This window comes from Macaca fascicularis, chromosome 4, assembly GCF_037993035.2.
Source record: "Macaca fascicularis isolate 582-1 chromosome 4, T2T-MFA8v1.1".
In the NCBI taxonomy this organism is placed as follows: Eukaryota; Metazoa; Chordata; class Mammalia; order Primates; family Cercopithecidae; genus Macaca; species Macaca fascicularis.
The window spans coordinates 140,062,476-140,087,092 of NC_088378.1; the positions used below are offsets into that span (position 1 = coordinate 140,062,476).

General features: G+C 52.1%; 3 protein-coding genes across 57 annotated transcripts; 2 read left to right on the forward strand and 1 right to left on the reverse strand.

The window, feature by feature from the left end:
- Nucleotides 1-102: 102 nt before the first annotated feature.
- On the forward strand, nucleotides 103-2,509 carry C4H6orf47 (chromosome 4 C6orf47 homolog). The gene has a single exon (XM_005553516.5). It carries the CDS (start codon nucleotides 905-907, stop codon nucleotides 1,784-1,786), a length of 882 nt encoding a protein of 293 aa, XP_005553573.1. The 5' UTR covers nucleotides 103-904; the 3' UTR covers nucleotides 1,787-2,509.
- Nucleotides 103-9,676, reverse strand: APOM (apolipoprotein M). Of its 6 annotated transcripts, none has more exons than XM_074038517.1 (6): nucleotides 9,578-9,676; nucleotides 4,233-4,387; nucleotides 3,550-3,623; nucleotides 3,361-3,459; nucleotides 3,116-3,214; nucleotides 103-372 (listed from the first exon to the last, which is right to left on the reverse strand). In XM_074038517.1, the coding sequence occupies exons 2-6, from the start codon at nucleotides 4,283-4,285 to the stop codon at nucleotides 323-325; spliced, it is 375 nt and encodes a 124-aa protein (XP_073894618.1). In that variant the 5' UTR covers nucleotides 4,286-4,387; nucleotides 9,578-9,676; the 3' UTR covers nucleotides 103-322. The 6 variants fall into 6 exon arrangements, with proteins under 6 accessions (XP_073894618.1, XP_073894617.1, XP_073894615.1 ...); XM_074038516.1 differs by having other exon boundaries at nucleotides 8,677-9,676; XM_074038514.1 differs by lacking the exon at nucleotides 9,578-9,676 and adding an exon at nucleotides 4,778-4,944.
- Nucleotides 9,468-24,382, forward strand: BAG6 (BAG cochaperone 6). Of its 50 annotated transcripts, none has more exons than XM_005553520.4 (26): nucleotides 9,468-9,728; nucleotides 10,341-10,461; nucleotides 12,841-12,958; nucleotides 13,073-13,269; nucleotides 13,500-13,553; nucleotides 13,713-13,787; nucleotides 14,970-15,205; nucleotides 15,960-16,089; nucleotides 16,872-17,069; nucleotides 17,280-17,532; nucleotides 17,878-17,955; nucleotides 18,066-18,173; nucleotides 18,287-18,399; nucleotides 18,504-18,591; nucleotides 19,674-19,960; nucleotides 20,384-20,675; nucleotides 20,842-21,011; nucleotides 21,195-21,248; nucleotides 21,355-21,457; nucleotides 21,549-21,673; nucleotides 21,839-21,985; nucleotides 22,385-22,444; nucleotides 22,876-23,019; nucleotides 23,109-23,216; nucleotides 23,767-23,913; nucleotides 24,190-24,382. In XM_005553520.4, the coding sequence occupies exons 2-26, from the start codon at nucleotides 10,354-10,356 to the stop codon at nucleotides 24,283-24,285; spliced, it is 3,489 nt and encodes a 1,162-aa protein (XP_005553577.3). In that variant the 5' UTR covers nucleotides 9,468-9,728; nucleotides 10,341-10,353; the 3' UTR covers nucleotides 24,286-24,382. The 50 variants fall into 50 exon arrangements, with proteins under 50 accessions (XP_005553577.3, XP_065399041.1, XP_005553576.4 ...); XM_065542969.1 differs by having other exon boundaries at nucleotides 18,507-18,591; XM_005553519.4 differs by having other exon boundaries at nucleotides 9,468-9,704.
- The last annotated feature ends 235 nt before the right edge of the window (nucleotides 24,383-24,617 follow it).

The window sequence follows — 24,617 nt, forward strand, 5'->3', positions numbered from 1 at the left end:
CGCGGGGGATACGGGGGCGGTCGATTCGCAGGGTCCGCCCCATGAGCTGCGGCACCGCCCCCGCGGGTCCTTCCCGTCCCGGTGCAGCTGCTTCCGGGCTCCGCGGCTCCCAGCGGCTCCCCGAGGCCGCAACGCCGACGCTGGGCTCGGGAGCGGTCCTCGCGCAAAGCGCCCGGACGCGTGAGTCCTGAAGTAGGCCCGCACTTTGCCTCGCGACTGGGGATCTCCGAGGACATCTTAGTTCTGACCTTGCAGAGGCCGCGTCTCTGCTGCGTGTTCGCGGGCCAGTCGGGCCACTTTGTAGAAATCATCCCCCTCTAAATCAAGGGACGAACGCTGCTGGCTGGAGTTTGCTGGACACTTTCATTCCACCTAGTAACAAAGAGAATTCCTATTCCTCGAGGTCCCTTGGGGCAGCAGTTAAAGACTACACGATCCAGGAGCACCTAGGACCTGGGGCCACCTTCCTGCCTGCTTTATTGGATGGAGCACTGCCGCCCCAGTTTCTGGGGCACCTTGGGGTGTGGCCTTGGTGAGTGAAACTTGGGGTGATGCCTGCTGGGAAGGAAATCTGGAAACACAGAGAGGACTCTCTGGTGGTGACCCAGGCCTTGTCAGATCTGAGACTCTTGGAATCTTGTTTGTGGGGGTGTGGATGGTGAATGAATTTGGGTGTGCCTCCCTTTACCCCAAAACTGAAGAGGAAGCAAACCACTTGCCACACTTGAGGCTGCATGACCATTCAGAGAAGGGAGGAGCCACTTCTGAATTCAGAGTAGGACTGCATCACCAGGCAAATAGCTGTTCTGAGCCAGAAAGACTCTGGTTTCTGAGGAGATCCTGAGAGTCTGAGTAGTGCCAGGAAGCAGCCTCAGAATCTGGGGGCCCATTGCACACCCCAGCCATGTTCCTGCGACGGCTTGGTGGCTGGTTACCTCGCCCTTGGGGCCGCCGGAAACCAATGAGGCCTGACCCACCTGACCCAGAACCCCGATGGGTGGACAGCTCCTCGGAGAATTCAGGAAGTGACTGGGATAGTGCCCCAGAAACCATGGAAGATGTGAGGCATCCCAAGACCAAAGACTCGGGGGCATTGAGGGTTTCTAGGGCTGCTTCCGAACCAAGCACTGAGCCCCAAGTTGAGCAACTAGGGAGCAAAAGAATGGATTCCCTCAAGTGGGTCCAGCCTGTCTCTAGCACTCAAGAGTCTGGGAGACTGGAGGCTGGAGGGGCCAGTCCCGAACTCGGATGGGATCATGTGGATTCAGGTGGCAACAGGAGACCAGGGGTGTTGCCTGAAGGGGGAATGAGCGTCCCTGGGCCAGGAGCCCCAGTGGAGAAACCTGGCAGGCGTGAGAAGCTGTTGGGCTGGCTGCGGGGGGAACCAGGAGCTCCCTCCCGGTACTTGGGGGGACCAGAGGAGTGTCTGCAGATCTCCACCAACCTGACCCTGCATCTGCTGGAGCTGCTGGCCTCTGCCCTGCTGGCCCTGTGCTCACGACCACTGCGGGCAGCCTTGGACACATTGGGCCTGCGTGGACCGCTGGGCCTCTGGCTACATGGCCTACTGTCCTTCCTGGCTGCCCTGCATGGGCTCCATGCTGTTCTGAGCCTACTTACTGCCCACCCTTTGCACTTTGCCTGCCTCTTTGGTCTCCTGCAGGCCTTGGTGCTGGCTGTCAGCCTCCGGGAGCCCAGTGGGGATGAGGAGGCCACTGATTGGGAGAGTGAGGGGTTGGAGAGGGAGGGTGAGGAGCAGAGGGGAGACCCAGGAAAGGGGCTGTGACCATGGGGTGGTGTGGGGGCAAAGGGTGAAGAGAGTGTGGGCTTTAGGAGAAAAGTGTGGGGCATGACCCAAATTGTAAGCATAGGGACCTCAGGGATGGGGAAGAAACCCCAGAGTATGAGGGTGCAGGGCCCCCCTTCATACATAGGAAAGAACAGAGCTATTTAGGGTGTTTGTGTTTATCGACAGTGAGGGCACTGCCCTTGGATTCACCAGCTGTTATTTTTGCTTTTAAATTTCTCCCACCTTCAGTTTTTTTTTTTCCACCTCCACTTTTTAAAAGCAAGAAAAAAAAAAGAAAAAAAGAAAAAAAGTGTGGTGGTGGAGAATAAAGACCAAAGGGTTCTCTCTGCCTTTCAAAACTCTCCTGGGGTGCAGGAGACCAGAGCAGGATAGCAGTAAGAGAGGGGTTGGGACACCCAGGGTACTCCTTGGATCTTGGGATCTGAGCCACCAAGGGACTGCTAGGCAAGTGGATTAGGGGGTCTGGATAGGGCCCCACAGGTGACAGGGAGCCTGCAGGGCGGATCTGGTGATCATGGGAGCCAGAGGGAGTGGGGACAGTGCAGGCAGTATTGGCAGGAGGGCCAATGCAGAAGGGCTGGTAGTTCAGGCAGTGTGGGGGAAGCACTGAAGCCTGTAGTCCCCACTTGGGGACTAGGGGTTTGCTCACTCAGCAATAAATAACTGTGTCACATCAAATCCTAAATATACCACTACAAAGTGAGAGTTACTGCCACTGTTCTTCCTGACGCCGTCCACCTGGGGGTTTAGGTGGTAGAGGATCCAGGGGGAGTGTTGAAATGGGAGGAGTGGGAATGATGTCTGGAGACAAACCCCAGAATGAGATGAGGATTGAAAAATCATCTTTATTATCTTGAATGGGAGTTGGAAGTCTCCAGCTTCTCCCTTCAACAACTCAGCTCCCATTGTACCATCTGGGGACTTAGACGAAGTTACAGGTCAGTTACTGGGCAGCTCACAGGCCTCTGTGATGGGAGAAGGGAAAAAGAAGAGGACAGAAAGGAAGTCCAGGGAGAAAAGCAAAGTTGATGGTAATGGGGTGGCGGAGAATGTGTTCTTTCATTCCCTGTGTCAAAGGGGAGTCTCTAAGGGCCTTTTCCCTCCACGTATGACCCTCTGCCCCCTTTATCCAGTGCAAACTCTGAAACCTCTCTTGAGTAGCCCAGAACCCATCCTGCCTCCCTCAGGTGACATGACAGCTCTTAGCCACATCCCTCTGGTGACATCACACGAGCCTCTTTCACCCTGTAACCCCAGAAGACTTGGTGAGTCCTAATCCTGTTTTGTGAAACTTTAACACCTTACCTTGATTCCTAGGAGTCGGTAAGAAGGCTTTGGAATCCAGGCAGGAAGTCAGGGACTTGAATTCCTCCACACACTTTTCGGGAGGATGTGGTGAGCGATCTGGAAGGGCAAGGTGGGGCCAGGCCAGTCAAAACCCCTGGAAGCACCTAGCTCTTCCTGGGAGGATGTCATAGGATCCAGAGTGAGGAGTTCTCTTGCCCTCCCTTGTTTCCCTCCAACCCTTCCTGCCTTATATCCCTACTCACTGTAGAGGAGAAAGCGCTGGTAACCCTGGCCTGTCTCATTCAGCATGATTCCACCTGGGCATGAGCTGGAAAAGAGCTCAGTCTTCATGTCAGGGCGGCCTGTCAAGGTAGGTGGGAGAAGTGTGAGAACACAGATGCAGAACCAAGCTTCAAGAGACTTGGGGAGGGTGAGGGCTGGGAAGAACCAACCTTCAGTTCTGAGATCTGTGCTCCCTTCAGTCAGGTGGTAGATCCATTTCCGGGGCACACAGAGCCCATCTTTTCTGCAGAGGTGGTGGTGGCAAGAGGAAAGAATGAGCATCACCCCAACCACAGTGACCCAGCTCTGGTTTTTTGTTTTTTTTTTTTTTTTTGAGACTGGGTGTCACTCTGTAGCCCAGGATGGAGTGCAGTGGCATGATCTTGGCTCACTGCAAGCTCTGCCTCCCGGGTTCACACCATTCTCCTGCCTCAGCCTCCCAAGTAGCTGGGACTACAGGCGCCCGCCACCATGCCCAACTAATTTTTTGTATTTTTAGTAGAGACGGGGTTTCACCGTGTTAGCCAGGATGGTCTCAATCTCCTGACCTCGTGATCCGCCCGTCTCGGCCTCCCAAAGTGCTGGGATTACAGGTGTGAACCACCATGCCCAGCCTGTCCCAACTTCTATTTACTCAATTGTACTCCTTATTGAAGCCCAGCTCTCCTTGGGTTTCAAGCTACCAAGCATTGGTTAGGCACATCTCTCTCCAGAGGGCAATTAATACAGCCATTGAATTCTGTGGGCCAAGCATAGTAGATATATCAGCTAAGAGGCCAGCTCTTGGTGGGTGGATTCTTACACTTTGGGCAGAGACTGAACCTAGTGATGCTTCTGCCTCCTCACCACTCACGTGCGGATGGTGGCACGAAGGTTGAGCTGCATCGGGGTAGAGCCAGCAGCCATGTTGAAGACAATGTTGTCCACAGGGTCAAAAGTTGCCAACTCCTCCTTGGTGGGAGCTGCCCCTGCGATAAAGTACCACTGGCCCAGGTGGACCTCTGGGAACTGGAGAGACAATGAAGGGAGCAAAAGAGGGTGGATGCCAGCACAGGATAGGTCCAACCTCTTCATCAGTCAGGACAGCAAGACTTAGGGGTAGAGGTGTTGGCTGCCTTCCTCTTTCCAACTTGGGATTGGATCCATGACAAAGAGTCATTAAATGACTTTTCCTCTTTGTCCCTCTCCAATCAACCTGGGTAATCACCCCACCCCCTAATTCTGCCATGCCTTTGCATTGATGGCCACAGTACTGATATTTTTCTTCTTGCTTTCATTATCACAACACTCACACCCCATTCCTCCCTTCCTTTCCCAAGACGGTCTCCAGTCATTCTAGGCCATCCACCCAAGTCCCTCAGAGCCTCCACCATAGGCTTCCCCAATCTCAGTCCATACCTCCTTCCCATCCATGCCCAGAGTTGTCAGTTGACTGTGCTCAGGGCACTGGTAGATGGAGTTAAGGATAACACCATAGAGGTAGAGCAGAGCTGCCCAAATTTGGTGGAACATCTTCAGGCAGGAGGGAGCTGGTGCTGTGTGTGCCTTAACTGCTCTCCCCTACTGGCTGCTCAGTCCACTCTGCTTTCAGCTCCCTTGCATTCGACCCTTGACCCTTTCACCTGCTAATGAGTAACTTCAACCTTGTTTTCCAACCCAAACCTGGATTACTTAGTATTTGGAACTTCCTCCCCCTCTTCCAGATGCAACCACTCCATACTATGGAGTTATGAGGAGAGCTGAGCTGTCCAAGGAGAAACCTGTGGTCTTTGAACCCATATCTGAGCTGGTTATTTGCTGCACTGTGCAGCACTGAAGGGAAGTAGTAGCTTGATTGGACCTCTCAATCATTCACTTGGCAAACTATTTTGAGTCCCAGTTGTTTCCCAAGAACTAGCTAATCCCTGGGGACATTAAAAAAATGAGTAAGACATAGCCCCTGGCCTTGAATAAGTCGTTCTAGGGAAAACTAACTGTGTAGACAAACCATTGCAATACAACTTGGTAAGTGCTTTAGAGCAGGTATGATGCAGGTGTATGATGCAGGTGCTGGGGCACGGTGGATTGCTCTCTTCAGTTTATAATTAGAAAAATATGAGGCTGGGCGCGGTGGCTCAAGCCTGTAATCCTAGCACTTTGGGAGGCCGAGACGGGCGGATCACAAGGTCAGGAGATCGAGACCATCCTGGCTAACCCGGTGAAACCCCGTCTCTACTAAAAAATACAAAAAACTAGCCGGGCGAGGTGGCGGGCGCCTGTAGTCCCAGCTACTCGGGAGGCTGAGGCAGGAGAATGGCGTGAACCCGGGAGGCGGAGCTTGCAGTGAGCTGAGATCCGGCCACTGCACTCCAGCCTGGGCGGCAGAGCGAGACTCTGTCTCAAAAAAAACAAAAAAACAAAAAAACAAAAAACGAAAAATATGTATACCCTGGCAATGTTCACTGACACATTCACTCAACATTCATTACTACAAAGAAGCTACGTAATCTGTTAAAAGAGGATAGATGTTGGTGTCAGGCAGAATGTGTCCAAACCCTAACTACAGGCGGGGCATGGTAGCTCATGCCTGTTATCTCAGCACTTTCAGAGGCCACGGTGTGCAGATGGCTTGAGCCCAGGAGTTCAACACCAGCCTGGGCTACGTGGCAAAACTCTGTCTCTACAAAAAATACAAAAATTAACAGCATGTGGTGGTACATGCCTGTAGTCCCAGCTACTAGGGAGGCTGAGGTGGGAGGACTGCTTGAGCCTGGGATGTTGAGGCTGCAGTTAGTCCTGATTGTGCCACTGCACTCCAGCTTGGGCGACACAGTGAGACTCTGTCTCCAAACAAACAAACAAAACACCACCAACCCCTAACTACTATGTTTTTTCGTCTGTAAAATTGGCAAATCATCAATCTTATAGGATTAAATGAAATAATGCACATAAAGCCCTTAGCAAAGGCCTGCACATGGTAAGTCCAAAGTATGTATTTGCTATAATTAATAGTAATGTTTGCAAAACTTTTTTTTTTTTTTTTTTTTTGAGACGGAGTCTCGCTCTGTTGCCCAGGCTGGAGTGCAGTGGCACGATCTCGGCTCACTGCAAGCTCCGCCTCCCGGGTTCACGCCATTCTCCTGCCTCAGCCTCCTGAGTAGCTGGGACTACAGGCGCCCACAACCGCGCCCGGCTAATTTTTTGTATTTTTAGTAGAGACGGGGTTTCACCGTGGTCTCGATCTCCTGACCTTGTGATCCGCCCGCCTCGGCCTCCCAAAGTGCTAGGATTACAGGCGTGAGCCACCGCGCCCGGCCTGCAAAACTCTTAGTTTCTGATGGGTAATAAGTTCTCAAATAATAGGCAGTAAGAATTGCCAAATAGGCTGTCATTGAATAGCACCAAGTGACTGGAGCAGTTAATGCTGTGAGAGGTGGGGCTTCCTCAACAGATTATTTATTTACTTATTTATTTTTAAGACAGGGTCTCACTCTGTCGCCCAGGCATGATCACGGCTCACCGTGACCTTGACTTCCCGGGCTCAGATGATTCCCCAGTAGGAGCTACAGGCATACGACATCACGCCTAGCTAATTTTTCGTAGAGACAGAGTTTCACCATGTTGCTCAGGCTGGTATTAAATTCCTGAGCTCAGGCCCGCCTCGGCCTCCTAAAGTGTTGGGATTACAGACATGAGCCACCACACCTAGCTTGATAAATTTATACCCCATGGACTGCCACAAAAAATTTGCCGAGGGGTGAGGCTTGCGATTTAGTTAAAAAACAAACAAAAATGGCTGGGCGCGGTGGCTCAAGCCTGTAATCCCAGCACTTTGGGAGGCCGAGACGGGCGGATCACGAGGTCAGGAGATCGAGACCATCCTGGCTAACACAGTGAAACCCCGTCTCTACTAAAAAATACGAAAAACGAGCCGGGCGAGGTGGCGGGCGCCTGTAGTCCCAGCTACTCCGGAGGCTGAGGCAGGAGAATGGCATAAACCCGGGAGGCGGAGCTTGCAGTGAGCTGAGATCTGGCCACTGCACTCCAGCCTGGGCGACAGAGCAAGACTCCGTCTCAAAAAAAAAACAAAAAACAAAACAAAAAAAAACAAAATTTGGGTGACTGGTATATTAGAGTTCATTATACTATTTTATTTTGGTGTAATGTTTGAATTTTTTTTTTTTTTTGGAGACAGAGTCTTGCTCTGTTGCCCAGACTGGAGTGCAGTGGTGTGATCTCGGCTCACTGCAACCTCCACCTCCCAGGTTCAAAGCAATTCTCTGCCTCAGCCTCCCGAGCAGCTGGGATTACAGGTGCTCGCCACCACACCAGGCTAATTTTTGTATTTTTAGTAGAGATGGGGTTTCACCATCTTGGCCAGGCTGGTCTTGAACTTCTGACCTCATGATCCACCCGCCTCAGCCTCCCAAGTGTGAGTCACTACACCCGGCTGAAAATTTTTGTAATAAAAAGCTAAAATGTGGTTAGGCACAGTAGCTCACACCTGTAATCCCAGCACTGTGGGAGGCCAAGGTGGCAGAATTGCTTGAGGCCAAGTGTTAAAGACCAGGCTGGGCAACATAGCGAGACCTCATCTCTATAAAAATAAAATCAGCTAAGTGTGGTGGTGCACATCTGTGGTCCCTACTACTTGGGAGGCTGAGGTGGGAGGATCGGTTGGGCTTGGGAGGCAGAGGCTGCAGTGAGTTGTGATTGAGCTAGTGTACTCCAGCCTGGGCGACAAAGCCAAACCCTCTCTCAAAAAAATACATAAAAAAGCTAAAATGTAACACTTTTTTATTGGGGCAGTAAAGTACAAGTGCTCGATCTGGAGTCCTGTTGGCCTCCATTTGTCAATTCTGACATTCATGTTCGTCTTAGTGTACTCACCTAAAAAATGTTAAAGGTTTATGTTAAAAGGCTTTTTAAAATAATACACAAGGCCTGCCCCTGTAATCCCAGCGTTTTGGAAGGCCGAGGCGGGCGGATCACGAGGTCAGGAGATCGAAACCATCCTGGCTAACACGGTGAAATCCCGTCTCTACTAAAAATACAAAAAATTAGCCGGGCGTGGTGGCGGGCGCCTGTAGTCCCAGCTACTCGGGAGGCTGAGGCAGGAGAATGGCGTGAACCCGGGAGGCGGAGGTTGCCGAGATCGCGCCACTGCATCCAGCCTGGGCGACAGAGCGAGACTCTGTCTCAAAAAAAACAAAACAAAACAAACAAAAAACCCCCACAAAACCCGTAGTATATCGGCTGGCACAAGTGCTCATTAAACAGATGCTTATTAGAACTCTTAACTAAAACATAACCAGGACCTGGGTATAAACTACGAATCTCAGAAAGGTTGGGCACCCCAGCAGCGATGTGTCTTTCGGGAGGACTCGAAGTTTCGCAGGGCCGAGGCCCTTGTCCCAGGGCAGGTTAAGAGGGCACGGAGAGGCGGTAATGCCTCCACCCCCGGCCTTCGGAAGCACGCTGGCCGGCCTTTAAATTCTCCACGATCAGGGTCTTGTCTTTCTGTCCACTCCAACTCCATCTGCTCCCAATTCTCAAACTCGGAGGCGCCTCTTTTCTTGACAAAAATCTTGCAATGTAGTAGCACGCTTAGTTTTCCTAAAACGTGTCATGTCCCCTTGGCCACACACCGCCGGTGACGAATGTGACGCCCACAGCCCGCAAAACGCCCACCCGGCGGAACTGAAATCTAGCCCAACCAACCAAGAACAAAATCGCCCCGTGCCGCCCCCAAACGCCTACTGTAACAGTAACTTCCGGAGGCACAGACGAAAGGGCGCAGCGAGGGCGAAAAGGTGGAGAAGAGTTTTAGCTAGCTAGGACAGTGCCGCCTGAAATTCTCAGCCTGCCAAGATTTAAACATAGATTAATGTGGCATAATCCCCCATCTCCAAAGTCCAAGGTCCATACGACCGTCCATAGCCCCTCTCGAAGCAGTGGTAGAGTCCCAGTTGGTGATTGTTTTACAGGCATTTACGGTAGCCACCTCAATCTTCTAGCGCTCAAGCGCGCGCACAGACGTGAACGCCGCCGAGGGGGTTGTGGGGGGGGGGGGGGCAATGCTTAAGTGTCTACGCATGCGTAGTGCGACACACGCAGGCGTAGTACGGTCCCCCGGGCGACGGCGGCGGCGGCTCCTCTGGGTGCTCGGCTCCCTCCCACCTAGGCCGGCCCCGGCCCGACTCGCCCTCAGAAACTCACTGTTTGGGGCTGCGGACTTTCTCGTCGTGCCCCACAAAAGTAAAGCTTGGGGACCTGGGGGGAGCCGGAAGTATCGCCTCGAGATCCCCAAATACTATCGGGAAACGGAAGTGGCCGTCGGTGGCAGGTTTGGGGGAGACCGGAAGTGACGGTCCGTGGGGAAGTCGGGGGCGGAGCCGCGGGGTAGTGGGGGTGTGTGTGTGTTTGTGTGTTTGTATTTGGCTGTGGGTTAGTTGTGCTGCTCTGCTGGAACACCGTGGGAAGGCAGGAGACGCGGGCAGTCAGCTAGCAGGTCGGTGGCCCCGTGAGTGCCGTTTCGGGTCTAGAGAGTTAGGAGGGTTCGATGGGCGTGGCGCGCGTGCGCGAAACCACTTTCCCCGCAGAGTGTGGCGCGACCACCGCTTTCGCGTAGTCCCAGGATTTTCCGACCTGTGGGGTGCTTGTCCTGCCGTGACCGGTGATGACACTAGTCTCTGGTCTCGTGCTTCCTTCCTAATCTTGACTGGCTCCACGCTTATTGTGATTGGCATCATGGAGCCCCTCCCACCTCTCGTCCTCCAGCTCCCTATGCCGTCGATCTCCTGCCCTTTTGTGTTTCTCTCCCTGCGCCCCAGAATCAGAGGGGGGGATGGGGACAGGTGTGAATGTGTGTGTGTGTGTAGGAGAAACTTTTTAGGTATTGGGGCAGGGATTAACGCTAGGGAGTCTTCCGGGTACACTCTGCTGGGCAACAGCGGGCCTCCTTTCCTTCGTTCTTCTTTAGAGACCTGTCGGCCATGGAGCCTAATGATAGTACCAGTACCTCTGTGGAGGAGCCTGACAGCTTGGAGGTGCTGGTGAAGACGCTGGACTCTCAAACTCGGACCTTTATTGTGGGGGCCCAGGTGAGACAACTCAGTAGTTCTGGAAGACACCTTTAGCTTTTTTTCCTCGTTTAGGCTCCTTAGCCTGAGAGATGAGCCTGATTTTTGGTGATCAGATTTTCTTTCTTTTCTTTTCTTTTTTTTTTTTTTTTTGAGATGGAGTCTCACTCTGTCTTCCAGGCTGGAGTGCAGTGGCGCGATCTTGGCTCACTGCAACTTCCACCTCCTACGTTCAAGCGATTCTCCTACCTCAGCCTCCTGAGTAGCTGGGATTACAGGTGTGTGCCACTATACCCAGCTAATTTTTGTATTTTTAGTAGAGACGGGGTTTCACCATGTTGGCCAGGCTGGTCTCGAACTCCTTACCTCAGGTGATCTGCCCTCCTCTGCCTCCCAGAGTGCTGGGATTACAGGCATGAGCCACCATACCTGGCCTCAGATTTTCTTTTTATTGATCCCTTCGTATTCCAGTCGAACGTTTTCTGATGTTTTGTGAGTGAGGCTGATTTTGTTCTGTCCTTCACATAGATAGAACTTAATGCAGAGGGAAATACAGAGGAAGGAAGATGTGTGTCATCATCACGGGTGGACCCCAGCCCAAAGGGACAGACATGGCTCTGGCCTTTGGGAAGGGAAACAGCACAGGGACCCTAAGCAAGTATGTGTTATTGATAGAAAGCAGTCAGGTTTATTCTGTGTTTTTAAAGGGTAGAAATCAGAACCCATACTGGAGATAGGTCCTTGATAGACTGTTGAGTGAAATTACTAATTTTGGTGTCACATCTTGAGTCTCTTGAGCTTAAAGCCTTGGACACAGTTATCTATGTCTTTTTTTTTTTTTTTTTTTTTTTTCCTGAGAGGGAGTTTCGCTCTTGTTGCCCAGGCTGGAGTGCAATAGCACAATCTCGGCCCACCGCAACCTCCGCTTCCCAGGTTCAAGTGATTCTCCTGCCTCAGCCTCCCTAGTAACTGGGATTACAGGCATGTGCCACCATGTCCGGCTAATTTTGTATTTTTAGTGGAGATGGGGTTTCTCCAAGTTGGTCAGACTGGTCTCAAACTCCTGACCTCAGGTAATCTGCCTGCCTCGGCCTCCCAAAGTGCTGGGATTATAGGCATGAGCCACCGCACCCGGCCCTAGCTATCTATGTCTTTATTTCTGTAATACTTGGAGACAAATTGCATGTGGGGTGGTCCATGGTTTTCTAAAACATGATATTACCTGGATATAAGAAAGCTATGTATAGACTTGTGATTAGTTGTGTATAAACACTCTGGTACTTCCCAAGAATCAGTCTCTAGTTAGGAAAAATATTTCTCTTTTTGCTACTTTTTTTTTTTTTTTTGGGGTGGAATTTTGCTCTTGTTGCCCAGGATGGAGGGCTGGGGTGCAGTCTCAGCTCCCTGCAACCTCTGCTTCCTGGGTTCAAGCGATTCTCCTGCCTCAGCCTTCCAAGTATCTGGGATTACAGATGTCCACCACTGCGCCCGGCTAATTTTTGTATTTTTGGTAGAGACAGGGTTTTACCATGTTGGCTAGGCTGTTCTCGAACTCCTGACCTCAGGTGATTCACCTGCCTCAGCCTCCCAAAGTGCTGGGATTACAGGTGTGAGCCACTGTGCCGGGACCTTTTTTGCTACTTTTTTATCTTCTTAGTCTTTCTTCATTCACCTGATTCCAGACCCCATCTTCTTTGCCATTTTTTAATCTTCGAAATCACAGGAGAGTCTGGTAAATAAACTTGTATCATTTTGTGTTTGGAAAGGGGTCACTGATGTTTCTAGACACATAGTCTCTTGGGAATTCCCATGGGAGCCAGACAGAAAATATAATGTCCAGGTGGTTTTTTGTTTTTCATCCGTGTTATTTTTCCTGGATCTATAACCTGAGCTTCATTTAGTTTATTAATTTAATTTTTTGAGATGGAGTCCCTCTCTGTCCCCCAGGCTAGAGTGCAGTGATGCGATCTTGGCTTACTGCAACCTCCGCTTCCTGAGTTCAAGTGATTCTCTTGCCTCAGCCTCCCTAGTAGCTGGGATTACAGGCACCCACCACCATGCCTGGCTAATTTTTTTGGATTTTTTAGTAAAAAAGGGATTTCACCGTGTTGGCCAGGCTGGTCTCACACTCCTGACCTCACGTGATCTGCCTGCCTTGGCCTCCCAAAGTGTTGGGATTACAGGCGTGAGCCACCGTGCCCAGCCAAGTTTATTGTCTGTATTTTGACAGCTGTTACTTTAGTTTAAGGGTTTGCACAGTAATTATCTCACAGTCAAGACTAGTGGGTAGTGATTCTGGGGTAGTTTTTACACCTCACCTCCACAAGTTGGTTGTCTGTCTGTGTTCTTCCTTTTTTTTCCATTCTTTCCATTCCTGTGCATGCCTCCTCTTCCTTTCAGATGAATGTAAAAGAGTTTAAGGAGCACATTGCTGCCTCTGTCAGCATCCCGTCTGAAAAACAACGGCTCATTTACCAGGGACGAGTTCTGCAAGATGATAAGAAGCTCCAGGAATACAGTAAGGGGACTGAGGAGGCAGTTCAGAGGTTGGGGCTGCTGTCTGGAGGGATGAACTGAGGCCATGGGTTTACCTGTTCATACTATGTTTCGGTGTGTGTCTATTTTTCTGCAGATGTTGGGGGAAAGGTTATCCACCTGGTGGAACGGGCTCCTCCTCAGACTCAGCTCCCTTCTGGGGCATCTTCTGGGACGGGGTCTGCCTCAGCCACTCATGGTGGGGGACCCTCGCCTGGTACTCGGGGGCCTGGGGCCTCTGTTCATGACCGGAATGCCAACAGCTATGTCATGGTTGGAACCTTCAATCTTCCTGTAAGCTTATGTTCCACAGGGGAGGGGTTTTGTGGATAGCTTTGGTTGTGGTAGCAACAGGGAATAAGATAGATGCTTCCATCTTTAGATTGGGTTCAGGGGGCGCTGTGGTGTGCTATTGGTCTCAGTCTTTAAGGAGAAAAGAGGGCGGGGCTCCAGGGAATGAATTGGAGGTGTGGAGGTCTTAGTGTTGGCTTCTCCCAGAACAACTTCCCTTACCCTTTCCCCAGAGTGACGGCTCTGCTGTGGATGTTCACATCAACATGGAACAGGCCCCGATTCAGGTATTGAGGGGCCTCCGAGGGTCAGGGAAGGGGATCTGGGAGAAGGAGGCTGGGAGGTGGGTTGGACCTGACTGAGAGATGGCTGGGACCTGATTTAGTAGGTGGTAGAACTCATGGCTTCATCTGTAACCTACCCTGATCAACCTTCTCTCGTTGTAGAGTGAGCCCCGGGTACGGCTGGTGATGGCTCAACACATGATCAGGGATATACAGACCTTACTATCCCGGATGGAGGTAAGTGGGCAAGGTTGGCTAGAGTCTCTCCCCACCCTCCCTCCTCCGTTTTCTCTCATCCTGGGGGTTGGGGCTTGACTGGCCACATCCACAGGCTTTGGCCTTCATAATGCAGTCTTCTCTGCAGTATTCATTATTCTGGGCAGAAGAAGTATCTTTGTGAGACGTGCTCATTTCTGCCAATCCTCTGCCATACCTGCCTGGTATCCGGGGAGTTTGTTTCCGACTTGTCTCATGGCATCTCTTTTCAGTTAAAGGATTCCACATTCTTTTTTTTTTTTTTTTTTTTTTTTTTTTTTTTTTTTGAGACGGAGTCTGGCTCTGTTGCCCAGGCTGGAGTGCAGTGGCCGGATCTCAGCTCACTGCAAGCCCCGCCTCCCGGGTTCACGCCATTCTCCTGCCTCAGCCTCCCGAGTAGCTGGGAGTACAGGCGCCCGCCACCTCGCCCGGCTAATTTTTTTTGTATTTTAGTAGAGACGGGGTTTCACCGTGTTAGCCAGGATGGCCTCGATCTCCTGAACTCGTGATTCGCCCGTCTCGGCCTCCCAAAGTGCTGGGATTACAGGCTTGAGCCACCGCGCCCGGCCAGGATTCCACATTCTTAACTTGTGGAGGCTGGGAAACCAACTTATGGAGGACAGGAAACCACAGTCTCTACTCTTTGTTAGAAAGTTATTTACAAATATTACAGATGCTGCGGCCAGGCATGGTGGCTCCTCCCTGTAATCCCAGCACTTTGGGTGGCCATGGCAGGGGGATAACCTGTGGTCAGGAGTTCGAGACCAGCCTGGCCAACATGGTGAAACCCTGTCTCTACTAAAAGTACAGAAATTAGCTGAGCGTGGTGGCACACACCTGTAGTCCTGGCTACTTGGAAGGCTGAGGCAAGAGAATCGCTTGAACCTGGGAGGCGGAGGTTGCAGTGAGCTGAGATTGCGCTACTACACTCCAGCCTGGGCAACAGAGTGAGAGACTGTCTCAAAAAAAAAAAATTACAGATGCTTATTACGCATCTAATTTGTGTCAGTCTTATGCTAGTTGCTAGAGAGTTAGAGATACAATTGCAGAGCCATGCCTTCAGGGAGTCTAGTTAGGATACTTTCTTTGTCCAGTCTCCTGCAGAGTAATCTTCTGCAGCAGTCTTATCCTGCTTTTGGTATTCTGACTCTCCCCTACCTTCAGTGTCGAGGAGGACCCCAACCGCAGCATAGTCAGCCACCCCCGCAGCCACCAGCTGTGACCCAGGAGCCAGTAGCCTTGAGCTCTCAAACATCAGAACCAGTTGAAAGTGAAGCACCTCCTCGGGAGCCCATGGAGGCAGAAGAAGTGGAGGAGCGTGCCCCAGCCCAGAACCCGGAGCTCACTCCTGGTCCAGCCCCAGCGGGCCCAACACCTGCCCCGGAAACAAACGCACCCAAGTGAGAGATGGAGGGAATCTTTAGGGGGTGGGAAATCCTAAGTGAAGTATGGGGAGAAGAAAATGAACCATGGCAAGGGAGGGAAAGGATTACTTGGAGGTCTTAGTTGAAGGTTACCATTGAGGGGCGAGGAGGGGCTCTCTTTGTATAGGTAAATGACGCTAGGACAGGCAGCTGAGAAGAACTGCTCTCCCTACGGCAAGAAAATCCAAATAGTATCTCCTGAGCCTGATGAGAATTCTCTTCTCTGAGTTCACGTAGGCTTGCTCTTTTTCTTAGAATTAGTCTCTCACCATTGTAGGTGCAGGATTGTGGTGGAGAGGGTGGGAAAAGTTCATTTTCTTCTCCCCATCCTCTCATGGGTGGGAGTAAAGAATAGAAGCTTTGGCCGGGCACAGTGGCTCATGCCTGTAATCCCAGCACTTTGGGAGACCGAGGCGGGTAGATCACCTGAGGTCAGGAGTTCAAGACCAGCCTGGCCAACATGGTGAAACCCCATCTCTACTAAAAAATACAAAAATTAGCTGGGTGTGGTGGTAGGCGACTTAATCCTAGCTACTTGGGAGGCAGAGGCAGGAGAATCGTTTGAACCCAGGAGGCGGAGGTTGAAAATAGAAGCTCTGCTGGTCCAGAGAAGGATTGGGCCAGGGCTCTGGGAGACCAGGGAGAAGGAGGGCACATGTGGTCCCTGTTGACTGTGAGGTTGGGAATCTGAGGAAAGTTTTGGCTCACTGCCCCTTGGGTTTGTCCACAGCCATCCTTCCCCTGCGGAGTATGTGGAGGTGCTCCAAGAGCTCCAGCGGCTGGAGAGTCGCCTCCAGCCCTTCTTGCAGCGCTACTACGAGGTTCTGGGTGCTGCTGCCACCACGGACTATAATAACAATGTGAGCCCTTTGATGGCCCTGCCCTTTCTCCTTAGCCCCAGTACTCCTAAAACAGAACAGGCTGAAATACAGATAACTCTTTCCCTCCCTCGAAAAACATTGCAACAGGGCCGGGTGCAGTGGCTCATGCCTGTAATTCCAGCACTTTGGGGGGCCAAGGTGGGCGGATCACCTGAGGTCGGGAGTTTGAGACCAGCTTGGCCAACATGGTGAAACCCCATCTCTACTGAAAGTATAAAAATTAGCTGGACGTAGTGGTGCACACCTGTAATCCCAGCTATTCAGGAGGCTGAGACAGGAGAATTGCTTGAACTCGGGAAGAGGAGGTTGCAGTGAGCCAAGATTTCATTACTGCACTCTAACCTGGGTGACAGAGCGAGACTCTGTCTCAAAAAACAAACAAAACCACACACACATTGCAACAAAACAATTTCTCTCTGAACCTGTAAGTGATTTTTTTCCTCCCTTACGGAGAAAGTGATAATCTTTTCTGTAACCACTGTCCTTGTACCCTTTGTGCCTTTGAATGAATTTAGAAGGTTTAAAGTAAAGGAAATCAGTATATGTTGACTTACTGATTCATTGTAGTGTTTCAATAGGATGTTTCTCATGTGAATAAGATGTAATTTATTTGCAAAGATTTGGTCTGCATATAAACTTATAAGGATATAACTGAAAGTTTTGGAGGACGTGGTATTCTTAGAAGGCATTATTGCTTTCATTAGTGAGATGGACTCCAGCTTGATATTTTCTGCCCTTTTGTGTTTGGCTGGGGTGTGCAGCACGAGGGCCGGGAGGAGGATCAGCGGTTGATCAACTTGGTGGGGGAGAGCCTGCGACTGCTGGGCAACACCTTTGTTGCACTGTCTGACCTGCGCTGCAATCTGGCCTGTGCGCCCCCACGACACCTGCATGTAGTCCGGCCTATGTCTCACTACACCACCCCCATGGTGCTCCAGCAGGCAGCCATTCCCATACAGGTGGGTTAGGGGGAGTCTGGCCTGAGGGAGAGTGAGGAGTGTTGATAGAGTGACCCAGGGTAGCTACTGGGCCTGAAGGAGGTTAGGAAAGGAGGAGACTTTGGAAACATGGTGATGGAGGCTGGGGATACTTCAGAGGTTTATTGTGAGGATTTCTTGGTTAGGCTTCTGTATTTTTCTCACTTCTGCCTGTCCATCTGTCTTTTTCAGATCAACGTGGGAACCACTGTGACCATGACAGGAAATGGGACTCGGCCCCCCCCAACTCCCAATGCGGAGGCACCTCCCCCTGGTCCTGGGCAGGCCTCGTCCACGGCTCCATCTTCTACCAATGTCGAGTCCTCAGCTGAGGGGGCTCCCCCTCCAGGTCCAGCTCCCCCGCCAGCCACCAGCCACCCGAGGGTCATCCGGATTTCCCACCAGAGCGTGGAACCCGTGGTCATGATGCACATGAACATTCAAGGTGAGTTAGGATCAGTTGCTGGCGAGAAGAGTAGAATCAGCATGTTGAGGGAGGTTCATGTCGAGGTGTGAGGAAACAGGGTGGGGAAGGGAGAGGCCCATGCTGGTGGTGGTAGCCTGGGGACCAGAGCAGAAACTTTAGTAGATGGATGTGGGGGACGGGTTGCTTTGTTTTTGGAGATGTGTTTGCATGGTGAAGGGGGCACCTTCTCCCTGTTTAGATGGAGGGAAAAGCAGGCTTTCTGATTGGGGGATTATGGGCCTGAAGTATGCCTGATCTCAGTAGGATATAGTTAGGCCTTGGCCCTACCTACCTCAGGGCTACTCTCTCTGTCTCCCTGCCCAGATTCTGGCACACAGCCTGGTGGTGTTCCGAGTGCTCCCACTGGCCCCCTGGGGCCCCCTGGTCATGGCCAAACCCTGGGTAAGAGTGAGGGCATCAGGGCAGGCTGAGCTCTGGGTAGTGAAGGGGAAGGGCTGAGTGGGTGGGTTGAAGGGGTCCAGGTTCAAGGTTACATCAGACCCGCCCCCCAGGCTCCACCCTCATCCAGCTGCCCTCCCTGCCCCCTGAGTTCATGCACGCCGTCGCCCACCAGATCACTCATCAGGCCATGGTGGCAGCTGTTGCCTCCGCGGCCGCAGGTAATGACCTGGAAGGGGAGGCTTGGGAGGTGGGGCACAGTCCGTGGTGGCAGCTGGCTGGCAAGGGCCTGGCCCTCAGCCCTGTTCGGTCTCTTCTCTTCTGCCACCCACAGGACAGCAGGTACCAGGCTTCCCAACAGCTCCAACCCGGGTGGTGATTGCCCGGCCCACTCCTCCACAGGCTCGGCCTTCTCATCCTGGAGGGCCCCCAGTCTCTGGGACACTGGTGAGCAAGGGTTGGGGAGTTCTAGTGCGTAACAGTCTAGGGAGAGACTCCTGTGGTGGTGCATGGAAGGGCAGGTCTGAAGTCCTTCCTTGCTCTCTATCCAGCAGGGCGCCGGGCTGGGTACCAATGCTTCGTTGGCCCAGATGGTGAGCGGCCTTGTGGGGCAGCTTCTTATGCAGCCAGTCCTTGTGGGTGAGTTTTCATTCTTCCCCACTCAGACTTTAAATTCCTTTCCTAGTCTGCTTATTGGCACTTTCTAGTTCTTTCTGTATTTTCTTGGTTCCTGCTTTCCTGGAATAGGGCTGCTATAGTGTCTTGTTTGTCTTTAGGTTTCAATGTTTTTCTTTTTTGGGGGGGGATGGAGTCTCGCTCTGTCCACCAGGCTGGAGTGCAGTGGTGCAATCTTGGCTCACTGCAAGCTCCGCCTCCTGGGTTCAAGTGATTCTCCTGCCTCAGCCTCCTGAGTAGCTGGGACTACAGGTGAGTGCCACCACACCCAGCTAATTTTTTATATTTTTAGTAGAAACGGGGTTTCACCATGTTGGCCAGGATGGTCCCGATCTCTTTTTTTTTTTTTTTTTTTTTGAGACGGAGTCTCGCTCTGTCGCCCAGGCTGGAGTGCAGTGGCCGGATCTCAGCTCACTGCAAGCTCCGCCTCCCGGGTTCACGCCATTCTCCGGCCTCAGCCTCCCGAGTAGCTGGGACTACAGGCGCCCGCCACCTCGCCCGGCTAGTTTTTTGTATTTCTTAATAGAGACGGGGTTTCACCGTGTTAGCCAGGATGGTTTCGATCTCCTGACCTCGTGATCCGCCCGTCTCGGCCTCCCAAAGTGCTGGGATTACAGGCTTGAGCCACCGCGCCCGGCCGGTCCCAATCTCTTGACCTCATGATCCACCTGCCTCGGCCTCCCAAGGTGCTGGGATTACAGGCTTGAGCCAGCATGCCTGGCCAGCTTTTTTATTTTTTTTTGAGACAGAGTCCTGCTCTGTCACCCAGACTGGAGTGCAGTGGTGCAATCCAGTGAGTTATAGCTCACTGTAACCTTGAACTCCTGGGCTCAAATAGTTCTCCCACCTCAGCCTCCTGAGTAGCTAGCAGTACTAGCTTCTGGCTAGTAATTGTCTTTTTTTGTTTTTTGATAGAGATGGGGTTTTGCTATGTGGCCTAGATTCCTGGGCTCAAGCAGTTCTCCTGCCTTGGCCTCCCAGAGTTGCTAGGATTATAGCCGAGAGCCACCATGCTCAGCCCAGCTTTTTTCTTTTGGTTCTTACAGCTCAGGGGACTCCAGGAATGGCTCCACCACCAGCCCCTGCCACTGCTTCTGCCAGTGCTGGCACCACCAACACAGCTACCACAGCTGGCCCCGCCCCTGGGGGGCCTGCCCAGCCTCCACCCACCCCTCAACCCTCCACGGCTGATCTTCAGTTCTCTCAGCTTCTGGGGAACCTGCTAGGGCCTGCCGGACCAGGGGCTGGAGGGCCTGGTGTGGCTTCTCCCACTATCACTGTGGCGATGCCTGGTGTCCCTGCCTTTCTCCAGGGCATGACTGACTTCTTGCAGGTGAGTGGCTGGCTTGCCATTCACCTCACCCTTCCTGTTTCCTGGCCCAGCCAGGCAGTGGTACCTTCTTCCCATTATATAACCACTGGGTAAAAGCCCCTAGTGACACGTGGGGGAAGGGGCCCTGGGAATTCATTGACTCTGAACCCTTCATTTTAAAGATGAAGAAAATGAGGTTTAGAAAAAGAAAGTGTAGTAATTAGTGTCACTGCTTTCTGACAACCTGTTCAGAGGAAGAGGTAGGTAGTTGTGCTGCCTGACTCTGTTAAATACCTACCATATTTCTGCTCTAAGCAGTGAAGATCAGAATGTAACTCTCCATCTTCCCAGACCCATATGTTTGTGCCCTCTTGATGCCGTATTATTTCCCTATCTGCATTCTCACCTCAACCTTCTGTTCTTTGTTCCTTTTCTATTTGCCAGGCAACACAGACAGCCCCTCCACCACCCCCACCTCCTCCACCCCCACAACCTGCCCCAGAGCAGCAGACCATGCCCCCACCAAGCTCCCCTTCTGGTGGGGCAGGGAGTCCTGGAGGCCTGGGTCTTGAGAGCCTATCACCGGAGTTTTTTACCTCAGTGGTGCAGGGTGTGCTGAGCTCCCTGCTGGGCTCCTTGGGGGCTCGGGCTGGCAGCAGTGAAAGTATTGCTGCCTTCATACAACGCCTCAGTGGATCCAGCAACATCTTTGAGCCTGGAGCTGATGGGGCCCTTGGTGAGCAAAAGGGGGTGCTTTGGCTTGCTCCAGGAAGGGGCAGCCAGAGGAAGGTAGATGGCCTTGGTTTAGGGGTGTTGCCAAGGTGGGATGAGGTTGACACCTGGTTGTGGGTGGGCAAGCCAGGTGGTAAAGGCGATTGCTAACATCTGCCCCTGTCCTCCAGGATTCTTTGGGGCCCTGCTCTCTCTTCTGTGCCAGAACTTCTCTATGGTGGACGTAGTGATGCTTCTCCATGGGCATTTTCAGCCACTACAACGGCTGCAACCCCAGCTGCGATCCTTCTTCCACCAACACTACCTGGGTGGTCAGGAGCCCACCCCCAGTAACATCCGGGTAAATGAAGGCCAGGGGCCCCAGAGCTCTCCTCCTTTGCACATTTTATTCCTTGTTTCTGACTGCTTCTCTGCCAGGTAAAGCTCCAATTGCCCCCACACAAGCCCTGGACTTGTTGGGGTCAAGGTGGAAGTCTTGGGAGGACTGAGGCTTTGAACTAAACCTGTTCTGTTTCCTTCGCAGATGGCAACCCACACATTGATCACGGGTCTAGAAGAGTATGTGCGGGAGAGTTTTGTGAGTAACCCTTCTCTATTCCCCTCCTCTCCTGGGTCTGGTCAAGGCAGCTGCCTCCTCCGTTCCCAGTCTTACGGTTCCTGTTTTTGTGTATCTTGTCTCTCAGTCCTTGGTGCAGGTTCAGCCAGGTGTGGACATCATCCGGACAAACCTGGAATTTCTCCAAGAGCAGTTTAATAGCATTGCTGCTCATGTGCTGCATTGCACAGGTCAGTGGCTGGCCAGGCTGGGGCAAGTGGGGCCTGTTGGATGTGCAGGGCTGCCATGTGCCAGCATTCCCTCATTGTGTTTTGCCCACAGATAGTGGATTTGGGGCCCGGTTGCTGGAGTTGTGTAACCAAGGCCTGTTTGAATGCCTGGCCCTGAACCTGCATTGCTTGGGGGGACAGCAGATGGAGCTTGCTGCTGTTATCAATGGCCGAATTGTAAGCACCACCTAGCCCCAGGTCCTTAGCCTTTTGTTTCCTGAGGTTTCCATTCTCTGCAGTTTTCATTTTTGTTTTCTAAACTGATGTTCTATACCCCAGATCTAATATATTAGGAAAGGTGGTTGAGGGTTTTATGTTCTAAATCTGCTTTCTGCCCCTCAGCGTCGTATGTCTCGCGGGGTGAATCCCTCCTTGGTGAGCTGGCTGACCACTATGATGGGACTGAGGCTTCAGGTGGTACTGGAGCACATGCCCGTAGGTCCTGATGCCATTCTCAGATACGTTCGCAGGGTTGGTGATCCCCCCCAGGTAAGGGACCTGTTGGGCAGTGGGGTCAGGGTACTTGAGAGAACTGGAGAGATCTGAGAGGAAATATGTTGTTGTTTTTTTTTATTGAGACAGAGTCTAGCTCTGTTGCCCAGGCTGGAGTGCAGTGGCACGATCTCGGCTCACTGCAAGCTCCGCCTCCCGGGTTTACGCCATTCTCCTGCCTCAGCCTCCCGAGTAGCTGGGACTACAGGCGTCCACCACCACGCCCGGTTAATTTTTTTTTTTTTATTTTTAGTAGAGATGGGGTTTCATCGTGTTAGCCAGGATGGTCTCGATCTCCTGACCTCGTGATCCGCCCGCCTCGGCCTCCCAAAGTGCTGGGATTACAGGCGTGAGCCACCGTGCCCAGCCAAAATATGTTGTTCTTTAATTTCACAGCCTCTTCCTGAGGAGCCAATGGAAGTTCAGGGAGCAGAAAGAGCTTCCCCTGAGCCTCAGGTACTCGGGAGAGGGGGAGGTTGAGGGGCCAGATAATGTGGAGTGGAGGGCTGGGGGAGAAAGGTTTGGAGGTGGCCGGGCGCGGTGGCTCAAGCCTGTAATCCCAGCACTTTGGGAGGCCGAGACGGGCAGATCACGAGGTCAGGAGATCAAGACCATCCTGGCGAACACAGTGAAACCCTGTCTCTACTAAAAAAAAGACAAAAAAACTAGCCGGGCGAGGTGGTGGGCACCTGTAATCCCAGCTACTCGGGAGGCTGAGGCAGGAGAATGGCGTAAACCCGGGAGGCGGAGCTTGCAGTGAGCTGAGATCCGGCCACTGCACTCCAGCCTGGGCGACAGAGTGAGACTCTGTCTCAAAAAAAAAAAAAAAAAAAGGTTTGGAGGCTAAAAATTCTGAAGCCTGGCTCTTCCCACCATCTGACACCCAGCGGGAGAATGCTTCCCCAGCCCCTGGAACAACAGCAGAAGAGGCCATGTCCCGAGGTCCACCTCCTGCTCCTGAGGGGGGCTCCCGGGATGAACAGGATGGAGCTTCAGCTGAGACAGAACCTTGGGCAGCTGCAGTGCCCCCAGTAAGTGTCAGGAAGTAATCCAGTGATCCAGTGGGTCAAGGCAGCTGAAAGTCAAGGGCATTACTACTTTCTCATCTTTTCCTCCCCAGGAATGGGTCCCTATTATCCAGCAGGACATTCAGAGCCAGCGGAAGGTGAAACCGCAGCCCCCTCTGAGTGATGCCTACCTCAGTGGTATGCCTGCCAAGAGACGCAAGGTTGGTTTTCCTCTTCCCTAAGCCTCTCTCTCTATCCAGGTTTCCCCGTCATGCCTGGAATTAAAACTATTTAGAGATGGTAGGAGCTCTTGTTATTCAGTCTCCCCTCCCCTCCCCTCCTTTAATGAGGAAACTTTTCTGGGATTCAGACTTGCTCTTGGTTGTTGCATAACCATACAGGACTTGACAGTCTGTTTGCTAGCAGTCCTGTATTAGTTCCTCAGCTGCCTAATCCCCATGTGCTTAGATCCCATTTTCCTTTAAGTTGGGTTTCCTCTTGTGAATTATCTAGCTCTGAATCCCAGATAGCTTGATCCCTTCTGCCTCTCATTTTGAAGAGCACGTTCAAGCACATTCACTTTGGTTTTGGCTAGAGCCAAGGGGAATTAGGAAGGCATTTCTGCTGTAAAAACCACATCCTGGACTCTATTTCCCCTCTCTCCACTAGCATGGAGACTCAGTGGAGTGGTTGACTCATGGAAAGGGTGAGCCGGATGGTGGCACTGGATCTGACGTTGATCCTCTTTTCCCTCCCAACCCCGTCCCCCAGACGATGCAGGGTGAGGGCCCCCAGCTGCTTCTCTCAGAGGCTGTGAGCCGGGCAGCTAAGGCAGCCGGAGCTAGGCCCCTGACGAGCCCCGAGAGCCTGAGCCGGGACCTGGAGGCACCAGAGGTTCAGGAGAGCTACAGGCAGCAGGTGCCCCCACCTTGAAGCAGAATAGGGATGGTCTAGTGGGAGGGGTTGGGCTAGGGTCCCTCTTCCCTGGATCCCTTCAACGATGAACTGGTCACCCTGGTGCTACCATTTGTTTTCCCCTTTGGCATCTGGGAAGGCTTGACAATGCCACCCCGGGCTATTTGACAGTGTGCTTGGTGGGGGAAATGTTAGCTTCTGAGGGATGGCCTTGTTTGCTTGCTGGGATCATAGGGACTTGGCCAGTGTTTCTTCAACCTGCTTGCTTTTTCTCTTTAGCTCCGGTCCGATATACAAAAACGACTGCAGGAAGACCCCAACTACAGTCCCCAGCGCTTCCCCAATGCCCACCGGGCCTTTGCTGATGATCCTTAGCTCTTTGCTCTATGGCCCTTCCTCATCAGGGGACCGTTTCCCCCCTTCACAGTATTTAAGAAATAAAAGTCGGATTTTTCTGGCTGCTTTCTCTCTACATTGTCTCCATTAAGTAGTGTGAGTCCCTTAATCTTGTGTGAACTTGTTTTTTAAATTAATACTTCCTTGGAGTACCAGAAATCTTGTATCTCGTGAGCATATGGACACTTTTGTTCACCCAGCACGCTGAATTGTACAAACCAGTTTTGATTTTTTTTTGTGCGAAAGCACTTTATATGTAAATAAAAGACCCGTATTTTGAGTTGGGAGCATATTCCAGGTGCATGCTAGGA

Excerpts from the sequence above, each read along its gene's own strand:
- C4H6orf47 (XM_005553516.5), top strand. The coding sequence starts at position 905 with ATGTTCCTGCGACGGCTTGGTGGCTGGTTACCTCGCCCTTGGGGCCGC.
- APOM (XM_074038514.1), bottom strand. The coding sequence starts at position 4,891 with ATGTTCCACCAAATTTGGGCAGCTCTGCTCTACCTCTATGGTGTTATC. Across the intron at positions 4,388-4,777 it reads TGGGCATGGATGGGAAGGAG|TTCCCAGAGGTCCACCTGGG; the intron begins GTATGGACTGAG and ends TTGTCTCTCCAG. Across the intron at positions 373-3,115 it reads ACCGACTCCTAGGAATCAAG|GTGGAATGAAAGTGTCCAGC; the intron begins GTAAGGTGTTAA and ends CTTTGTTACTAG.
- BAG6 (XM_005553520.4), top strand. The coding sequence starts at position 10,354 with ATGGAGCCTAATGATAGTACCAGTACCTCTGTGGAGGAGCCTGACAGC. Across the intron at positions 17,533-17,877 it reads GATGCACATGAACATTCAAG|ATTCTGGCACACAGCCTGGT; the intron begins GTGAGTTAGGAT and ends CTCCCTGCCCAG. Across the intron at positions 18,174-18,286 it reads TGTTGCCTCCGCGGCCGCAG|GACAGCAGGTACCAGGCTTC; the intron begins GTAATGACCTGG and ends TGCCACCCACAG.